The sequence below is a fragment of the Fukomys damarensis genome, unplaced genomic scaffold (genome assembly GCF_012274545.1).
Source record: "Fukomys damarensis isolate Sample0158 unplaced genomic scaffold, DMR_v1.0_HiC HiC_scaffold_18, whole genome shotgun sequence".
NCBI lineage: Eukaryota > Metazoa > Chordata > Mammalia > Rodentia > Bathyergidae > Fukomys > Fukomys damarensis.
The window spans coordinates 50,188,502-50,210,486 of record NW_022900930.1 but is presented as its reverse complement, the minus strand read 5'-3'; the positions used below and the strand labels follow the sequence as shown (position 1 = coordinate 50,210,486).

Here is a 21,985-nt window from a genome sequence, read left to right as displayed (position 1 = left end):
GACCCCACTTCCAAATATTCAGTATTGAGGATCATGCAGGAGTGCATTTTTGAAAACAGGAAGCCTGATATAGGGAGACCAAATCAATAAGCCAGGCTATATCCCTGACCATTTGCTGAGGATATAAACCCAGAGGGCAAGCACAGGTGCCTTACAAACCCAAAAACAAATAGGGCCTCTAAAGTGCTACACCATATTCCAAAAATGCTAGCATGAGTCCTTTGCCCTGCTGGCACTGTTTATGTATAACCCAGATTTATTCCTCAATTTTGCCACAACAAATAACTGCACGGCAGTGACCACACTTTATCCAAAACACAAGGTCAAACTCGGTGCGAGAAGGCAGCCCTCAATTCCCCACATGATGCCTCCATCACAGTGCACAAGTTTTGGATGCCATGATGTTTTTCATCATCCGAGGAGGGCATGTGATGAGCTCAGGTAATAAGGACCAAGTGGAGTTTTAGAAAAAAGCAGGTGCGTTGGTTGAGGAGATTGATCATAGATTTAGGTGTTAGAATTAATACTAATGGTATAATTGACAATGTGAAATAGGAAGAAAAGGGCTAAAGGTGTAGGGGAAGTGGGAAGGGTAGGGGAAAGGAAATAAGGGGGAAAATCTGAGAAAATAAAAAAATGGAAATAAAGTTTTTGTAAATAGGGAAGGGAGGAGGGGATGAAGGGAGGGCAGAGGTAAGAGGAAATGAGAACCAAGACCTGTCATGTAAAGGTACAAGATCCCAGTAATGAATGTAACTGTACTGTATACCTAAATGTACCAATAAACTCAATGAGGAAAAAAATAAAATTAAATTTTAAAAAATACAATTAATACCACTAGAACATATAATAAGCCAAGGGGCAAGTATTTTCATTAAAATGTCAGAAAATGGAGGATCTCTTTTAATCACCTCAAAAGTGCTTAAAACGTTTTGATTGCTTTAAAAAAATGTAAAACACCAAAAGAAAGATCTGAAGGCAAAGCCTCAAGAAACACTGAGGAAAATGTGGGTCATCCATGACAAAGGCTAATTTATTCATAGTCCAGAGACTTCTTCCTTGCAAAGCAAAAGCCTGATTATCAGAAGAGCAGCAAGCAAATGCTGAGGACAGATACAAATAGAAAGGTGAAAGGCTATCACTGCGTGGATGAATCCCAACTTCCTCCATAAAGAGAAACACGTGAAGTAAACACCCAGATCCAGTTTTGCATTTCACGGAGAGCAGATCTTGCTTTGTGACTTCAAAAAGTGTATGCACCTGTTGTGATGTATGGACGAGGACATTTCCACACCCTAGGGATGAATGCTGAAAGAGAACAAACCACCGGTCTCCAGCGGGGGTTTCAGGGACCTCATATCCACTGGAGAGAACCTTGCAGGAGTGAGGAGGGGGGCCCTTGAGGTGTTCAGGGACATGAAAAGGCACAGGGGGACCTGAAGAGGCTTAGAGGGATGCAAAGAGGGGCAGAGCACGGCGGAGGTGTGTAGGACACCTCCAATAATGAATGCACACAGGAATAACAGAGGGGCCTGGAGCGGGGCGGAAAGGACAGAGGGGACAGTGAGGGACCCAAGGTTGCCCTGAGGGGCACAAAGAGGTGCTGAGGAATGTGAGGAGGGGTGAAGGGAACCAAGCTTGGCGTGTGAGGCCGTAAGATGGAGGACAGATCGCAGGAGACATGAAAGAACCTCAGACCTATCGGAAGAGATGAAGAAGACATAGAAGGACCAAGCAGGTGCACAGGGACACAAAGAGGGACAGAGAGAGCACAGGAGGGCGTGTGGGATACCCCAAAGGATCATAGGTACTCAGGAGAAATGGACAAAGCTAAGGAAGAACAGAGGTGCACATACAGTCAGGGAAGGAAGGGGCCAAGGAGAGATAGAGAGAACCAACCACAGAGTGTGCGGCTCTCAGGTGAATAAGGGGAGCTGAGGACAAGAGAGTGGTCCCAAGGCCTGGAAGTGAGCACCATGAAGACTCGGAGAGACCTGATCTCAGGCAGTGAAATCACAGAGACCTCAGTTAAACAGAAATTCATTTGCAGCCAGAGAGGGATTGGGCCTTCAAGGAAGTCAGCAAAAGAAAAAAACAGACATCAAAATTCCAGCGAGGAGCAAATCTGAAGAAAGCCAGGCTTCAATATACAGAAACAATGACCAGGCCCACATATCTCCCTAAGTGATAAATGGAGAGCAGAGAAGACAGAGCAGGGACCCTTGTCCTAGAAGCGGGAGCACTGGACTGGAGAGCTGGGGCTACCCAGGGGGTGCTCGGGTTCTCAAAGAGACATAGAGAATCCTCAAGGTGCTGCAGGGACACAAAGAGGGTCTTAGAATCTGATGGGCTACATACAACAGGAAAAATGGAAGGCGGCAAGAGGAAAGAGGGGAACGGAGGGCTTGGAGAAGATACAGAAGAAAACCCAACAGGGCCCAGGAGGCACCCAGGGGAAAAGGCCCAGAAGGGTACTAGGAGGTTTGGTGGGAACAGGGCCTGGAGTGTGAGAGGCATGGGTAATCAATGGGATCGGAGCAGAAACAAATGGACTGAGGCCTGACGGAGCACACTGTGGAGGCACAGACAGGCCTGAGCTGGGGAAGTGGTACCCAGGGAGGCAGACAGGGACTCTGTGATGCTAGGAAAGAATGAGGGGCCTCAGTGGAATCAGAGGCCATGGCGCTGGGTCCCACAGATGGACAGAGCAACCCTCGGAGAGATGAATGAACTTGAAGCTGTTAAAGAAAACTGGGGTGGGGGCGAAGGACTAAGGGAGGCCAAAGAGGGCAACAGCAGTGGAGAAGGGACCTGAGGTTGGGAGATTGGAACCCCATAAGTGGGAGAATGACCCAGGAAGTGAAGGAAGGCCTCGGCAACGTTTGGAGAAATCAGAGGACAGTTTGGGTACTGGAGCTCAGTCTGATGGAATTGACAGGAGGAAGCACAGGCAGGCTTCGAAGTGACAGTTCTCAGGTAGGGACCCAAATCCCGATAACAATAGCTGAACTGATGCAAAGCCTATGCCAGGTCAGAGCCTCCTAGGGATGTTGGAAGAAGCAAAGCTCATCTCGAATCCAGCAGTTAGGGGCAGAGTGGGAGTGTATGGGGCCAAAAGAGCCTGGGTTGGACCCCGAAGTGAAACATCAGGGTGACAAGAGGGGCAGAGAGCGCCCTACCTTGGGGAAGATTTCCTAGACAGGGGAACCGAGAGCCCAACCAAACCAGGAGAAGCAGATGGAGGCAGTGGAAGCCAACATGTGACTCAAAATGCTAGCCTGTGTTGGAGGCCAGCCAGCCCCAGTGCTCTGAATGTAGCTAAACAGTGGCCGGTGCACAGAGACTGAGGTTCCAGGAATGGAGAGGGCGTCTGCTGAGTGGGCAGTCAGTGTGACTCGAGGCCAGTTGCCAAAACAGGAAGTACAGGGAGCTGGGTATCTCACTGTGCTCCAGAACAATCAGGTCCTAGTGTTAAAGGACCAGCGCCAGATGTCCTGGAGACAGGAAACACAGGACAGCACAGAGTACACGTTATTGTGGGACTTTATTGCAGCCTGCACAACAGTAAAGACCATGAGTCCAGGAGATCTGCTTTAGGTGATTTCAGTCCTGCTGATGCTTCTAGCAGTGTCCTACTCACGTGGGCCTGAAAGGAAATGAATGCTGTGAGTCTCCAAAAAGGTCCAAATCTCAAAAGAAACTTCTGCTGTACATTCCATGTATGCATCCTGGGAGGGGGTGAGATAACTCTTATCCCAGTCACCTCTCCAGGCCCTACTTCCAAACATTGCTGCAATGAGGATTGCATGGTGTCCTAACTCACAAGTGTTCTGAAAGGAACACAGCACTGTGACCCTCAACAAAGCCTTCAATCCAGGTAGACCATTCTGCTCTGCATTACATACATGCATCCAGATGTGAGGCACCCAATGTTCCTATCAACGCTCCAGGCCCCACTTTGAAACATTGCTATAATGAGGACCCAGGACTCCAAGCATGACACCATTATTTGTAGTGTGGGATCTCCACGAATGGAGACCAAACCACTGAACAAGAGAGGATCTATATCCTAACAAATCTAATTAGGATACAAACCTTTAGAAGCAATCGAAAGTGACTCACAACCCCAAAACAAAAAAGGCTCAGTGCTCTATTTCCAACAAGCACAAGCTTCTGTCCTCTGCCTACCCAGCACTGTATGGGTAACCCCAGGCACATTCCACAACTTATCAACAGCAAATTACTGCTGGGCAGTGACCACTGCTTTGACCAAAATGCAAAGTTCAAACTCAGAAGAAACCCAAGGAGAACCCCTTACACCTCCCCATCTGAGCCTTAGGTCCCGCTCCCTACCTTGCAGGTGGCTTGACATTTTTCATCAGCATTGGATGTCAAGGATGGACTCAGGTAATAAATATTAGATAGATCTTAAAAAGAAAAGTTTTCTTTGTTGAGGAGCCTGTTTATTGATTTAAGTGACAGAATCAATACCTTTAGCAAAGCTACAAGAAATGAAGGGGTAAATATTTTCATAAATTGTCAAATAATTAAATTATCTGATTTTGTTTAATTTAATTTAATTTTCTGATAATTAAATTATCAGAAGTTTTTCGGGTAGTTCAAAATTGCTTAAAATATTTGGATTGCTGTCTTTAAAAAAAAATAAAATAAAACAGGCAGAAGTGCCCAGAGGCAAAGACTATCAGGGAATCAGTCTTTCTTTTTAGTTCAATAACTTTACATACTTGGCCAAATGTGGGATAAATATCACCTTTCTTTTCAACTCTAGGGTTGAAAGTGGATGAGAAGAAGCCGCACTGAAAGCCAGGAAGAGGCGTTTCAGGAATTGCATGAATGGCAGTTGTACTGATGCCAGGGTGTTGTGGGGAGCCTCTGGGGTGCTCAGAGATGCAAGGATGCTGAGAGGATTCTGAAGCAGCACAGAGGGTCCGAGAAGTGTTGGAGAGGTGGCAGGAGACAGTCAGAGGTGCTCACACTACCTGTCTTTTGCTACATGGCACCATGAACCCCCTCATGATTCAGATAGGAAGAGGGACATTGTGTGGGACCTTGGACTTCCAAAACTATTTCAACATAAATTTGCACAGTATCTTTGAACCCAAGAGTAGTGAATTGTGATGAAATGTGAAACAAATTACAATCAAAGCTGTTTTCATAATTCAATACATTGAGGCCGGAGCATGGAGTGATTGTTTCTCACCTGTCTATGCTTTATGTGAAGCCTTTCTTGAGGGCTTTGGAGAAAAACTGTTCAGAAAAACTAAGAGGGTATTTTTATTATTACATTTGGCATTTCCATAACAGAGTTTTACTGTGTGAAGAACAAGTACCTGTGTATCCTAGGTACTGGGAGAATATGGCAAGGTGCAGACGTGTGGCCTGCTTCTACGGTATCTCAACACTCAGTTTATTAAAAAGAATAAATTGCCTGATATAAATGAGCCACTCATGGAAATGAGGAGCATTGGATATGCATGCACAGGTAACTGATGTCTGAGACACTTTGGAACATCCTTGTTCAAATAGTGCTCTGAGAAATTTTTTTAAAATGTGATGCAGAAGACACACACCAGAAGTTATCCATGGAGTTGTTAACTACTTTGTTCATGTTGAACATCATAAAAATGTCCTTTAACATTTTATCAAGAGTATTTTATATTGAGGTCATACTCTTATGTGAAATAAATAAATACCAAATAGTTTCTCTGGTATGAGAAACTAAAAGTGTAAATAAAATGCAAATTGTATAACTGACAATGTGAAATAGGAAGAACAGAGCTAAAGGTGTAGGGGAAGTGGGATGGGTAGGGGAAAGGAAATAAGGGAAAAGAAAAAATATGAGAAAAGGAAAAAGTGGAAACAAATTCATTGTAATTAGGGGAGTGTGGAGGGGTGAAGGGAGGCAAGGGTATGGGGAAAAATGAGAACAAAGATCTGTCATGTAACAGTACAAGATCCCAATGAATACTATAACTGTACTGTATACTTAAAAAGTACCAATAAACTCAATGGGAAAAAAAATATACTTTGAAGGGGCTGGGGATTTAGCTCAGTGGTTCCGCCCTCTGCCTCACAAGCACAAGGAAGGACCCAAGTTTGATCCCTGGTACAAAAAAAAAGAAAAGAATATTTTGAAACTCTCTTTCTGACTGAAACAGTAGAGTTTATAAACAAGAAGCTTCAGATATATTACTAAAATCAAATTGCTCACAGTGTATGGAAAATGTTCAAGGTAGATTAAAGGATTAAGAAATTTTATGTCAAAAATACATCCAAGTTTGTATACTAAAGTAATTCATGAATGTCAGCAATGAGTGATAGCAGACCACTTACAGTTTTTACATGCAGAAAGTCATAATATCATTTGACAAGACAAAATAAAAGATGCAGTAAATGTGCCTGTCTTATTCCATGCTGTGTCTCCTTGGTTACTTCGTATGATTCAGGAACTAGAAATCACACCTATGATGAGGGCCCCAGAGCAGCCAATATCCTTACTCAGGAAACTGTGCCAATACTGTTTGTGGAGCCCATTCTGGAAATACATGGCAAATTTGCTCAGCTTATCAACGCTGTTTTGACTGTGATCAGCATATTATGGTACACTGGATAAGGCCCTTACATCAGTCATAAATTCTAGAGAACTCAAATCTGTTTGCAAAGCACTTGTACTGTTTGCTAAGCACTGTGGCAAATTACTAAAGAAACCAGCAAAAGGGCTAACTGAGAATGAAATATAAGACAAATTAGTGAGCTTTATTACAGTTTGCAAATATATCCATTTATCAGTCAGTACTTACTAGAGAAACAGATTAAATGCAATATAGATATTTACAAGATGCCTTGCATTGACCTCTCACAGAATCATATGTGAAAGAGCAGAAAAGGCCTTTCTGGACTCTGGAAATACAAAGAACCTAGTCAGAGGCCTGGAGCCCACTGTAGTGTCCTTGCAAGTATATATTAGGAAGCTGAAGGGTCTGCACTGCAAGCCAGGAAACATCAAAGGTGATGGTAATAAACGGAGCTCCTCCAAAGAAAGAGAAATGAACTTTCTTTCTTCACTTCTCTTTTGTACATTCTGGCAACAACCCTCCCTACTGTGGGTCTTCTACACCCAGAACTATGCTGAGTCAATTTAGTTAGGCACCTCTTACTCAAGTTGACCCAATCAGTTAACTAGGGCAGTTGATAATAAGGAAGTTAGTCAAAAGTTCTATTCATGAATATTGGCAAAATTCTTAATTTAATACCTATGGCTATGGATTCTCAAGAAGCTATAATCAATAAATTAAAGCAAGCCTGTAGTTATGAGTTTTCCAGCAAGCCACATCATATATGTATATTTATAAGTATCAATGCCAATCTCAACAATAAGTTCAAAGGCTTTATCAGAAATCAAACATGGTAACAGACTTGAGAATTAGTTCCCAATTCCTTGGTGTAGGGCTTCTTAAAGTCAGCTATAACTTGCTGACCCATAGGCTGCAGTTGAAGAATTGCATTAGGTGGGAGGAAGTCTACTGAGAGCCATGGGAAAACCTCAGCCAATTCTTCCAAATCTTGTGGGTGGGCAGGAGCACTGTCCATGATGAGGAGAGCCTTTAGTGGTAAACTTTCATCCTCTAGATACTTCTTAACAGTAGGACAGAAAGCCTCCCTGATCTACTCAAGAAAAAGTGCTCTTGTTACCCAGGCTTTTGCATTAGATCTCCACATCTAACCTATTTATGTTTTCTGAACACTCCGTGGGTCTGAGAGTGATAAACCAAGAAAGGCTTTATATTGAGCTTACCACTCACATTGACACATAGCAATAAGGTTAGCCTATCCTTCATAGGCTTGTGGCTTGGCACCTTCGTCTCTTCCTGGGTAATGTATGTTCTCCTGAACATTTTCTTCCAGAAAAGGCCAATTTCATCACAGTTGAAAATCTCATGAAAGCAAAAGCCATTTCTCTGGGTCATCATTTTGAAGTTGTGTATGTAATTTTCAGCAGCCCTTTTATCAGCACCGGTTGCTTCACTGTGCCTAGTTATGTTATGAATCCCAGTTCTTATTTTAAAATTGAGACACCGCCCCTTAGTGGCATGTTCACCATTATCACTTATTGATGGATTATCCTTTACATGTTTTGTATTTATAGCCCTAGCTTTTGTGCAAATTATAGACTCAGATAGGATATAGCCTGCCATCTGCCTTTTATTTATCCACAATACTAGTAGCCTTTCTACCTTGTCTAACATGTTGACTGTGACTCCCTAATTTGAGTAACACCTTTAGCAACATTAGCTTCCTCATACCAATCTTTTCTCTGTAAGATTGTCAAGATGGTGGGCTTTGACATGCCATACATATTAATGAGATTGGTCACATGAACACTACTCTCATATTTCTCCTCAATTTCTTTCTTCTTTTTTATTGTGATTGCTTTCTTTACTTTATCTTCCTTCCTTGGCTTCTTTTCTAGCTTTTTTGGAGATCATTTTTATAGCAGTAATTGTATTTATTATATAAAGCACTGACTGAAATCACATCCACAAATATGCACATCTGGGCTCAGGTTGATGCTTACATACACTTTTATTGGTATCGTGAGTATTTGTTTACAACTGCATGAGCATCTGGCATTCAAGTCATAATTCAAGATGTTGTCTATAAGTTAAAAATAAAATTGCAGTCATAACCTAAATTGTTCACATATGATGCCAGTCACAAATCAAAAGCCCACTGTAGTTTGTCCAGAGTAAGCCTCTGTTCCTTAGCCTTCAACTCAGGGGCATTCATGGGAAGTTAGTCTAGTTTAGCCCCCAAATATGGATAAGCAATGAGAAGCTTGAAAATGCTCAGTTTATAATCTCTGCATGAAGGAGAGAGAAGTCCTCGTGAAATGAGAGCATCTCCAGTGTGGGCCTTGGCCATGTTCTCTGCTGAAAGGGCAGAGGAAGGAAGCAGTGAGGAATGAGAGGAAATCGCCAAGGTCACTCCACATGTAAAACACTTAGTCCTGATGTGGGGCGTACTCCCACTATCTTTAAGCATTCTTTCCCCAACTCTAGTCAAGGCTGTCCCAAATTAATGTGGAAAACAGCCACTCTCTAACAATTTAAAAATAAACTAGATACTTCATAAACATTGCACTCTAGGCAGAAAGAGAGTCTTCGGTGTCCAATCGTATTTTATAGGCCTCAAAACCTTACTAATGATGTAAACTAAGACTTGTTCCAAGAGGGGCTTTGAATCCTGATGTACAATTGAAGTTCTGTCACATTCAGCAAAGGCAAAGGGGACTTCCTGATAAAGAGAACAGAATGGGTCTGCAGTCAGCATTAACAGAACATCAGAACTTATAGTGGATATTAACAGCATATACTTCATTCTAAAATGTCTCCTTTCACTGGAGGGTAATAATTTGTTTACTCTAGTGAAATAGAGATGATCTGTAAATGATTATGGTGCTTGGTCATATGAGGAAAACTTGAAAATCTCTTGGTTGGGTTAGAACTTTTATTGCACCTAATACTCATGCATATTGGTCATAGTGCTACTCTCTTCTTCAGCCTCTCTCCCTCTCCCTCTCCCTCTCTCCCAGGCTCCCTCTCTCCCTCCCACTTTCATCTCTTTCTGATTAACTCTTGAAGAGTTCAATATTTTTATGTATTACCCAATTTTCTGTGTTGGCTTTATCTCATCTTTTCCTTCTTTCTCCTAACATCTCTCCCTCTACTCTGATATATTCCAGAACTCCTCTACATTGTTATTTTCCCATTCTCTCTTCTCTGTGCATTTAATCATGTTCTCTATAATTCTATATTCATTATTATAATTTTTGCATTTGGGTTTTTTTGTAAGGAAATACTTTCTTAAAGACTGTGTTACAATCTTTGTAAAATTCATAAGAAATATATGCATATATTTCAAATCAATATTTATTTATTGTTATTGACATCAGCGAATGAAAGCTGGTAAAAGAGCTGGAAATTTTAACCTGCATGTTTGTTGTTCTTAGAGACAGAGAACTTTCCTTTTGATGGTTTGATGGTTTCATTTTACCCTGGGCTTAACTGCTTCTTGATACTCTGAAAAGACAACAGGTGTTGGAACAGGTATAAGAATCCACCACGGTCTACAGCATTTCCACCTTCTCCGGCAGCCACCAATTTCATCTTCTGTTAGCTTACAGGTGGTTCTTCTGCAGATGCCTGACAGGTTGAGACAGTGGCCTTCAGCAGGACCTAAACCGCTTCTTACTGCAGAAGAAGAAAGCTGGTGAGACAGTCAGCATGTGGAAGGAAGGTAAAGCCACAACAGCTCTTACACGTGAGAACAGAATCATTCTGGCACAAGTTTCTGTATGGGGAAAAATTGGTTGAAAGATTTAATTATAGACTGTATTGACCTGCTCCCTAAGTTCACTCTCTACTCTGTCCACAACAGCTCAAGTACTAACAACCCCTTCACTTTCTTTCAAATAAACTCTTGGAGTGTCTAATTAATTTCAAAAATAATTTTGGTAAATATAAAAGTAAAACTAATTTTGGGTAGGCAAAATATGTCCTAAAATCACTAATTTTTTCATTACTTTATTCTATTATATAAGTTTTCACAAAATATTTATTGAGTGCTATTTTCCAGGTACTTTTCTTTGCAAGGATAAAACATAGAATGGAAAAATATTTCTTACTCACACAGAATATATATTCAATGAACAAAAGTCTAACTTTCCAAAACTAAAATTAACCATGCAAAACTAGAAAGGTATAAGTGCTTAAAACATAAAATACAATAATGGGCCATAAATTTGGGAATATGGAATTGGTATGAGAGACACAGAATGATTTAGGAGACAGCATTTGAACTGATTTCAGAAAGATATGGTGAGGCCACTATACATATATAGAATAGCAACAATGTCATCTGGTAAGTTTATTTAGAGAACAAAAAGGAGGATTTTGTAGAAAAAAGCAAATTGGAAAATAATTTTATAAAAAATAAGGTGAGACAAAAATGGTTTCAGATAAAAATAAGATAGGATCAAAATCACACACGGCTTCTAAGCGATGGTCAAGTTACCGATTGACATATACCACATCGCAGTTGTCTTCCATCAACTTCTTTGATAACCCAAATGGAAATTCTTGTTTTAAAATGATACTTTACCTTTTCCATGTCCTGCTCCCCCCATGCCATAGGCTTAATTTCAAAGTTTCATGGGACAATATCGTGCAGTGTTATGGTTTATGTCTAGATGTCCCCCAAAATCTTCATGTGCTCGTAGGTGGGGCAGACGTTTCCAAAAACCAATGTTTCAGGTGACCTCGGACCACCCTATGATTACTATACTCCTGCCTACCTTCTACCAAGCTTCTCTGTTCTTATCTCTCCCTCAAGGCCTCACTTGCCCAGAATCTCTGTAAGTGCATGAACAGTTAGAAAGGTGCTAGTAATGTTTTATTATTCAATCTTGAAAAATATACTACTACATTTTTCTTATAAATTCCCCTTCTGTACCTTTTTAGTGTCATTTTTATCTTTATTTAGATTTTTTTGTTTCTAAATCATATTTATTGCTGTTTTCATCAATCTCTGTGCTAATCTTTGTATGCAGGAGATAATTTAGCACCCTACCGTAGTAAAGACTACAGTAATTGTAAGAGAAGTGAAGATTGAGGTTATCATCTCTTTTAACCATTTTGAACCATGGCTTTTAACTATTCAGTGAATGGATCAGCAATTTTAACATGTTTTGTCAATTTATTGGCCAACATTGTGATCCTTATAAGGCTTTTGTGATAGTTCCACCTGGAACTGTATTATTGGGAATGGTACATTTCCCCCTAAGCATGACATCGACATCTTTTTTATGTTAACATCATAGCTAGTGTAATTCTATTTTTCCAGGCCATCTATCTGATGGCATTTAGCTGGCTGGATGCTCTTTGTAAGGCCTCTCTGATATAGTTGATAAATTTCTGTTGATTATAATATATAATCAATCGAATTTTCATTTTTGCTAATAGTGGGCCACCAGAAGCTATCTGATTTCATGACTTAAATTTATTGAGAACTCCTCTGGGCACCACAATTGAATCAACATATGAATGAGGGTTGGAGGATTCTGATAAGGATCTTTGAGTTTGAGAAATCTCTTGTTTAGAGAGCTGACAGAACACTGGTGGTGTTAAGGAGGTAAGCCAGCAGACTAAGGCACACATCCTGGTCAAATTTGGTGGTAGCAATCTACAGAGGTTCCTTTTTTATAATACCACCAGACATCAGCCTGGAGAATTATAAGAGATGCATACTTGCTTGGTCAACCAGTGACATTTGGGATGTGGTTGCGGGTAGTCTGGCCTCTAATGGGTTCAGTGAATTGTTCTCCCTGCCTAGAGAGGCAAGAAGAATATTTCACTTTCCCTATGGAAAAGGAAGGACTTCCTCTGGAGCCACAAGGAAAAGCAGAAACAGACTCTTAGAAGTCTCATTTTCCCGAGCATCCTTTTCCTAATATAAAGTCAGCATACAACAAATTCCATCAGGATCAGTGTCCCATCCTGCAAGGAAAGGCGCCTTCTGTGCCTGTGGCACAGCACTCACTGTTGTGAAGAGCCTGCCCTGAAACTTTTACACATTCAACCCAGGCATCCATCACCCTACATCCTGCCTCCATCTCTAAAGCTTGTCTTAGGTTCTTTATTGTAACTTTTTGTCTTTGTAGCATCATTTTTTCATGAGTTAGGATCTAAGGCTGGAGTAGATGTTGACTGAGGTGAGTTACATTTAACCCTAAGGGCAAGCCCGCCTGTGATTTTTGTTCCTAACCTGCATTCTCCAGGTGCCATTTTGTCTTTGTCTAGAATGGCTGGGTTGTTGATAGCTATGAGTATTCTAGGTCCTGGCAGTTATTTGGAGGGGAGCCTTTGGATGTATATAGTCCACCTTTTGAGGGTATCACATTTGGTGTTTCCTAGTTGTCACAAGGAAGGGTAGAGAGCTGGGTTTGGGAATTTTCCACCTGTGAGAGTTGTCTCTGACTATTTAAACTATTACAAGACAGAACTTCGCAGGCATCAAATCTTTAAGTTAGAGCTATAATTTTAGTATCAGCCCAACAGGTTAGTAGAGAGTCCTTTTAAAATTTGCCCACCCCACCCTAACCTCTAATTTTTTATACTTCAGCCATTTAGCTTCCAGAGAGGCCGGCTATTTTCTTTCTTTGAGTCAGCTTTAACAGTTTCTCAAATGACCATGATACCTCCTGATAGTCCACCATGTGTCCCTTGAGCCAAATACACTCAAACCACCCTTTTCTGGAAGTCCTCATGGCCATGTTGGTGGTCAGGAGCACTTACTGATACAGGTATTTATTGCTGTGAATTTTTCCCTAAAAACTGTTTTTGTTGCATCTCATAAAATCTGGAATGTTGCATTTCCAGTTTGGCTTTTCTGTAGACATTTTTATTTTTCATTGTTGGCCCATGGTTCTTCAAGAACATGGTGTGTAATTACCATGCATACATGAGTTTTCAATACTTTATCAATGATTACTATTTATACCATTGTGGCTGAAAATATTACTTCAAGATTTCAATGTTACATTTTTAAGAATTGTTTTATTGTGTTCTGTAGGCTCTCTTATGGAAAACCATATGCACTTGAGCATAATGAGTATTGTGCTGCTGTTGGGTGGAATCTTCTCTAGACGTCTGTAAAGCACATTTGATTGAAGGTGTAGCTCAACCTTTATATTTCATTATTGACTTTGTTTCTGGATGACCTCTTTGTGTTCAAACACTCTTTCTTCTGCTAATTAATGAAGAAAGCTCCTTGTTATTGTTCGTTTCACCCAATGTATTCATATCCAGAATTTTTTGTGATTTCATTTTTTGTTAAATGTCACATTTTGCTCACTATTTTCTGATTTTGTTAAATTGTTCTTCTGTATTTTCTTGATATTTTCTGACCTTACAGCTATTACTTTGGATTCTTAATCATATAGTCTATACATTTGGAGTCAGATAATGGAAAATTATTTGCTTTTTAAAAATTATATTTCCATCATTTTTTTGTAATTTATTTTTTGGTACATTCAAGGTATACGATAGAACGACATTCGTCATTGGAAACTTGCACCTTCACATAATCCATCTTGGTTCTTATTTTTCCCCATCCCCCTGCCCTCCCTTCAACCCCTCCACCCCTCCCTATCTACAAAGACTTTGTTTCCATTGTTTCTTTTTCTCATGTTAATTCCATTCCCATCTTTCTTTTCCCCTACCCCTTCCATTTCCCCTTCGCCTTTGCACCTTTTCTTCCTATTTCACATTATCTATCATACCTTTTACTTCTTATTTACACTTTCAGTTTCTCACACTAGAGAAACTATTCTTTATTTACACATATGCATCTTATTTATTTCATTCACTTGAGTATCGCATCCATTTAGCACAAATGTGCATCCATTTAGCACGAATGTCTCTATTTTCTCATTATTTATGGCTGAGTAATACTCCACTTTATTTTTTAAAAAAACATTTTCTTTGTCTAGCCTCCTGTTGATGGGCAATTGGGCTGCTTCCAAGTTTTAGCTATCATGAATTGTGCTGCTATGAACATGGGTGCACATATATCACTGTATTATGATTCTTTTAATTCTTTAGGAAAGATACCCAGCTGGGGGATAGCTGGGTGAAATGGGACCTCTAATCCTAGTCCTTTGAGGTATCTCCATACTGATTTCCACAGTGGTTGCACCAGTCTGCACTCCCACCAGCAGTGGAGAAGGATTCCTTTTTCCCCATAGCCTTACCAGCATTTGTCATTGGTTGATTTCAAGATAGCAGCCATTCTTTCTGGGGTGAGGTAGAATCTCACTGTCATTTTCATTTGCATTTCTTGAATGACCAGTGAAGTTGAACATTTTTCCATATGTTTATTTGCTATTTCTACTTCTTTGTCTGAGAAATGTCTGTTTATTTCAGATGCCCATTTTTTAATCGGGTCTATAAATTTTGGAGGTCTGATTTTCTTCAGTTCTTTATGTTTTCTAGATAGTAGACCTTTGTCTGAGGAAGAGCTGGTGAAAACTTTTTCCCGTATTGTGTGTTGTCTCTTCGTACTATTGATTGTTTCTCTTGCTGTGCAAAAGCTTTTTAATAAGAGACCCTGCTTGTTTTTTGTGCTAGTTCATGGGTAACTGAGGTTTTATTCATAAAATCTTTTCCTACACCAATGTCTTCAAGAGTTCTACCTAAACTATTTTCTCTTTTCCAGCCAGATTAATGTTTCTGTTTTAATTTTGTTTTTTTGTTTTGTTTTGTTTTGTTTTGTTTTGTTTTGTTTTTTGTACCGGGTATCAAACTTGGGACCTTGCCCTTGCAAGGCAGGTGGCGGAACTACTGAGCTAAATACCCCTGACCCTCTGTTTTAATATTTAGATCTTTAATCCATTTTTATTTTAGTTTACTGCATGGTTAGAGTTTTAATCTTTGGCATGTTGAAACACAGTTTTTCCAGTACATTTATTAAAGAGGCTATTGATTTTTGTGTGTTGACCTTGTATCCAGCTACTTTGCTGAATTTGGTTATTAAGTCTAGAAGGCTTTTGGTGGAGTTCTTAGGGTCTTCTAAATAGAGTATCATGTCATCTGCAAATAATGACAATTTGACTTCATTTCCTATCTTTATTCCTTTTCTTGATTTCTCTTTTCTAATTTCTGTGGCTAATATTTCCAAAACTATTATGAACAGGAATGGTGATCGTGGACACCCTTTTCTTATTTCTGATTTTAGTGTGGATTTCAGTTTTTGACCATTTAGTATGATATTGGCAGTTGGTTTCTCATAGATGGCTTTTATCAGATTGAGGTACAGATCATCTATTCCAGTTTTTTGTTGTTGTTGTTTTTGGAGGGGGTTTCATCATAGAAGTGTGTTGGGTTTTGTCAAATGTTTCTCTGAATGTATTGAGGTCTTCATATATGGTTTTTGTCCTGGGCTCTATTAATATAGTGTATGACATTTATTGATTTGCATATGTTGAACCCTGTCATCCCTGAGATGAATCCCACTTGGTCAGGGTGTATGATCTTCTTGATGATCTTCTGCAGTCTATTTTCCAGTATTCAATATTAATAAGGATTTTTTATCTATGTTCATTATTGAGATTAGCTTATAGTTCTCTTTTTCCATTGGGTCTTTCTATGCTTTGGGGATCAAGATGATACTTGCTTCCAAGAATGAATTTGGGAGTATTGCTTCCCCTTCAATTTCACTGAAGAGTTTCAACTATAGTGACAGTACTGTCTTGTAGAATTCAGTGGTGAAGTCATCAGGACCTGGGCCATTCTTAGTTGGTAGTTTTTAATTACATTTTCAATTTCATTGGTTGATATTGAGTCATTTAGAACTTTTAAGTCATCTTCATTCAATTTTGGTAATTCATATGTATCTAGGACTCTGTCCATTTCTTCTGTATTTTCCATCTTATTGGCATACAGGTTCTCAAAGTAGGTATTGATGATCCTCTAGATTTCTGCTGGGTCTGTTGTAATTTCACCCCTTTCATTCCTAATTGCATGGATGTGGGCCTTTTCTTTCCCTTTTTTTTATAAGGTTGGCTAAGGGTTTGTCAATTTTATTCTTTTGAAGAACCAACTCTTGGCTTCATTGATTTTTTGTATTGTTCTCTTAGTTTCCATTGCTTTAATTTCTGCCATGATCTTTATAATTTCCTCCCTTATATGAACTTTGGGTTTGTCCTGCTCTTTTTTTTTTTCTAGAAGCTTGAGGTTCAGCATCAGGTTGTGTAATTGAGGTCTGTCTGTTTTCCTAATGTGAGTGCTCACTGCTATGAATTTCCCTCATAAGACTGCTTGCATTGTATCACATAGATTCTTGTATGTTGTATTGTCATTGTCATTCAATTGTAGGAACTCTCTGATTTCTTCTTTAATTTCCTCTGTGATCCATTGGTTATTCAGAAGTGTGTTGTTCAATTTCCATGTGTTTTGAAATTCTTGCAGTTTCTTTTGGTATTGAGCTCCAATTTCATCCCAATATGGTCTGACAATACACAGGCGATAATTTCAATTTCTTTGCACTTAAACATGTTCTATGAGTGGGTATGTGATCTATTTTGGAGAACAATCCATGTGCATCTGAAAAGAATATGTATTCTGTTTTTGTGGGGTGGAACACTCTGTAAATATCTGTTACGTTCATTTGTTTTAGAGTATGAGTTCTACTATTTCATTGCTTATTTTTTGTCTGGTTGATCTACTTTTTTTTTTTTTTTTTTTTTTTTTTTTTTTTGTTGTTTTTTTTTTTTTTTTTTTTTTTTTTTTTTTTTTTGGTACTGGGGATTGAACTCAGGTCCTTGTGCTTGCAAGGCAGTCACCAGAACCACTGAGCTAAATCCCTGGCCCTATCTATCTATTTTTGATAGTGGGGTAGTGAGGTCTCTCACTACTACTGTTTTAGTGCTTATAAAATTTTTCATGTCTGTTACTATTTGTTTTATGTAGTTGGGTGCACTAGTATTTGGTCCATATATATTTACGATTGTCAACTCTTCCTCTTGGGTTATTCCCTTTACAAGGATGTAGTGTCCTTCTTTGTCTCTCTTAATCAGTGTGGTTTGAAATCCATTTGCTCTGCAAAGAAGCTAGCTACTCCTGCTTTGGGGGGTTTCCTGTCACACGGAGTATTGTTTTCCACCCTTTAACTTTCAGTCTATGAGTTTCTTTTTTAATTAAGTGCACTTCTTGTATGAGGCATATTGTTGGACCTTGCTTCTTGACCTATTCTGCTAGTCTGTTTCTTTTGATTGATGAATTGAGACCATTGATGCTTATAACTGATATGTATTGAGTTATCCTTGTCATAACCTTTTCTTTTTGCTGTATTCTCCCCTTTTGCATTTAATTTCTTGTCATGCCCGATGGATTCATTCTGCTGGGCTGCCTGGGTTGTGATCTTTCTTGTCTTTTCCTAGGATATCATTTAAAGTTTATTGGAGTGCTGGTTTAGTATTCACGTAGTTCTAAGATGCTCTTTGTCATAAAAGTATCTTATTTCTCCATCAATTTTGAAAGATAGTTTTGCAAGGTACATCAATCTGGCTTGGAGGTTGTTTTCCTTTAGGGCTTGAAATGCCTTACTCCATGCTCTTCTTCCTTGTGGATTTGTGTTGAGAAGCCCGCTGTGATTCTGATGGGGTCCTATATATGTGATTTGTTTCTTTCCTCTACTGCTTGTAAAATTTTGTCCTTCTGTTGGGCTACTGGAATATTAACTATTATATGCCTATATGTAGACTTTTTTGTCATGGCTAGTTGGAGTCCTATAAGCCTCACTTATCTGTATGTCCAGTTCTTTTCCCCTATTTGGGAAGTTTTCTGCCATTACTTCTGTGAAGTTTTTTTTTTTATGTCATTCACACTGTCTCCTGTTTCTTCATTGACTCTAATCAGTCTCATATTATTCTTCTTTGAGTCATATAGCAGCTGCTGGATTGATTTCTTGTGATCCCTTACTTTTTATTTTTTATTTATTTTATTTTTATTTTTTGGTACTGAGGATTGAACTCAGGGCCTTCCTCTTGCAAGACAGGCAGCAGAACCACTGAGCTAAATTTCCAGCCCAGGTCTCTTACTATTTTTAAGAGACTTTTCTTTTCCTGGTCACTCATTGCAATCCTATCTTCTATATCTGAAATCCTGTCCTTCCATTGGCTTGTTCTGCTGCATAAACTTTTAATGGAGTTTTTAATCCCTTGAAAATCTGTTTGCATCTGTTTTATGGATTCCATTTGTTTCCTATGTTGGGATTCCATCATGTTTCTCATCTCCTTTATTTTTTTTATCTGTGTCTGCTCTAGATTCATTCATGTCTTTTACTATGGGCACACTCTCTGCTGTTATCTCAGAAATTATTTCTGATTTCATTTTTTCCAGGTCCTCTTTCTTTGTCAGTTGAGGGAGTCCAGGTGATTGAGTATCAGATTGTTCCATCTCATTTCCCTTGGAGAGGCCTTAGGTGATCTGGAAGTCTGGTGTTGAGACTTATTTCTGTGTCTTCTCATTTCAACAGATGCAGCCTGCTGTGCCTTTGTTGAGGGAACTTTTTATTACCCAGTAGTCTTCAATTCTCAACAGTTCACTGAGCAGGCTTTACTCTGCTGCTCCCCAGTACACCAATTCCTGGGTTTAGAGTGGTGGCCTTAAATATCCCTGAGCTGCCCTAATGTCTGAGCAGGCTTCTGGCTAGGGCCTGGGTACACTTGGGAAGGTATCTAGTTGTGCCTCTCTGGGGCCTTTATGAAGCCATTGTCTGTGGGGGGAACCTTTGGCTGGGGGCTGTGTATCCCAGTTCCTGTTGTCTGTGTAGGCTTCTGGCTAGGGTCTTCAGGCACTTATCAGTGATATTGGGGCAAGACTATGGCTGTTGCCTGTGCGTCTGAGTGTTGCCTGTGGCCGATGATATGCCAGGACTCTGGATAAAGCTTGCACACCTGTGCCACTCTTTTCTAGATGAGCTGTGTCTTGGGCATGTGTGCCCACACCTCTGGGGTTGGGCAAGGTGGGGCCCTAGCTGGGATCTGCCTGCCGCCATTCCACTCTGGTCCACACAGCTGCTCCCCAGGATGTGTGTGCACTTATGGATGGTATGGTGGAACTCTGGATGAAGATTGTGCACGTGTGCAGCTCTTTTCCAGCCACAGGGACATGTGCCCTCACCTCGGGTCAGCGTGGGGCCCTGGCTGGGACCTGACCTCAGCCACACTACTCTGGTCCGCACAGTTGTTCCCTGGGATGTGCGCACACTTGTGGATGGTATGGCATAACTCTGGATGAAGGTTGCGCACTTGTGCGGCTCTTTTTTCTTTCCTTCTTTTTAGTATATGTGCTGCTGAAGTGAGGACCATTGTTTTATTTTTATGTTTTGTTGTCTTACATGGAAGTCTGCCCTTTTGGTGGAGTGGTAACCTTCTTCAGACTTCACTGCCTAGGGCAGTCCATCTCCGTGGAGTGGAATACTGCAGATACCCAAGCCAGCCAATGCCGAAGATGTCCTGAAGGCACCAATGGCTGTTAGGATCCTCTCAACTACTCCTGCTCCAACACAGCAGACAGATCTGCCCAGGAAATCTCTCTCTCACTGGGTTGCCTGCTTACTTTGCATTGGCAGTGGCCCTGGTATCTTATCAGTGGCTTCAGTAAAGTGGACACAAAGCCCAAGCTTGTAGCATCTGATTGTGTGTTGACCACAGCACTGGGGTTCTGGACTGGTAATAGCATGCACATTCGGGGCACACACTCCCTGCTGCCATGTTGGTAATGGTTTGTGTACTAAAGCTGCTTTTGCAGAGGTGGGAAGCTGAAGTCAAGAGCAGGAACATGAATGAAGTTACAGTATCTGCAGGGTTGGATGAAGCACAGAATTCCACGTGACAGAGATTGATATCTGTAGCACAGTTATGCATAGCAGGAACAGAGTTCCAAATGCCAGGGTGGTGTTAGCTCACCATAAAGATGTGCAGAGGAGCCCTGGTGCCAGAAGTATGTCTTACAGCAGGCACAGTCATAGTGGCTTCTCTATGTGATGCAAAAGTCAGTTCCCTATGGCATCTGAGCTGTGAATGTAGCACAGGCATGCACAGAGGACCTCAGCTCAGAGGCATGGTTTGTGACCTAGATCGATATAACAATGGCTCCATCATCTGAGTTGTGATTAGGGGACATGCATAAACAGGTAGTTTCTGGTGTGGGTGTTCTCAGAGGAATGCCATTTGTGAGATAAGGGCATGTCCAGAAGTAGGAGAGGTGAAATCTCCAATACTGGAGTGGCAAAGCTACAATTTACAGTCTCCAGTTTGCTGATCTTGCCAACAATCCTTGCTCTGTGCTGGGCTCCATGGATTTCCTCCATTGAGTTGCTGGAGATTCTTAAATGGCTTTAAGCCTACTAGGAGCGTTTTGCTCATGGATCACTACATATATTCTGTATATGTGAGGAGTCAGAAAGGGAGGTAGCTTCTAGATTGCTATTGTTATAACATCACTCCTCCAAAGTAATATTTCAACATGACAATTTCTTCATGTGTTGATCAATGCAGAAAAAAAACAGAATTGGCCTTTTCTCTCCACATTTAATTCTGACCTATCAATGTCAATGATTAAGTGTATCTTAGTCACAGAATTTATTAATTAGAAGAAAAATACATCTCTTGACATTTAGAGAGATTATTTAAATTTGCATATAAAAGGGTGAACAGTATTAGCATGTAAAATTTGTCATTTTATCTCATTACATCCACCAGATTATCTATACTATTTTAAAATTAATACAAGAAAAAATATTCTAATGGTAAATCTGATGATTTGAGGCTAATATCCTCAGAATAAAGCGATTGATGGGAAAAACAACTGAAAGCCAGAAGAAAAAGGATAACTAATAGTTTTATTTTTCTTCCATCTCTTCTTTGAACCTTTCCTTAGTTTTGAGAATTTATCATCATGAAGTAATTTAAGGTCTATTTAATAATATATGGACCCTAGCAAGAGATAATTGCTTAGTATCATCACATAACTCTCAATGCATCTGCCTATCCAACCCATTCTTTGTGAAGAATGGTGGGCACCATAAATCTTGGCAATGATATTCCTATTTGCTAAATCTGAAGGGTATTTCTAACACGCCAAGCTCATCGCATTATTTAGATATTTGAAAGGAGACAACTGACTTAACAAAGTAAAAAAAACAACTTTTCTGCCAGTAAATTATATAGCAATTTCATGGTAAAACATGAACCTTAATTCCATTAACATCAAAATAAAAAGAATGCCCACTATCATTTCTATATTAATTTAGTTCTGAGATTTTGGGACAATGGTATTGGTAATAAAAAGAAAAGTCAGTCTTGGCCATAACCCACAGTTTTCTTCTCTTTCTGTGCTTCCCT

The 21,985-nt window shown here is 40.0% G+C and overlaps 1 protein-coding gene and 1 pseudogene across 1 annotated transcript in view; one reads left to right on the top strand and one right to left on the bottom strand.

The window, feature by feature from the left end:
• Window positions 1-2,368: 2,368 nt before the first annotated feature.
• Window positions 2,369-7,548, top strand: LOC104862796 (annotated as a pseudogene).
• Window positions 7,549-10,027: 2,479 nt separating this feature from the next.
• The window catches only part of Defb109b (defensin beta 109B), a 101,775-nt gene continuing 89,817 nt past the window's right edge, over window positions 10,028-21,985 (bottom strand). Inside the window, exon 4 of the mRNA XM_010622600.1 lies at window positions 10,028-10,271. Coding sequence (XP_010620902.1) covers window positions 10,066-10,271 — 206 coding nt within the window. The 3' untranslated portion in view covers window positions 10,028-10,065. The remainder of the gene's footprint in view (window positions 10,272-21,985) is intronic.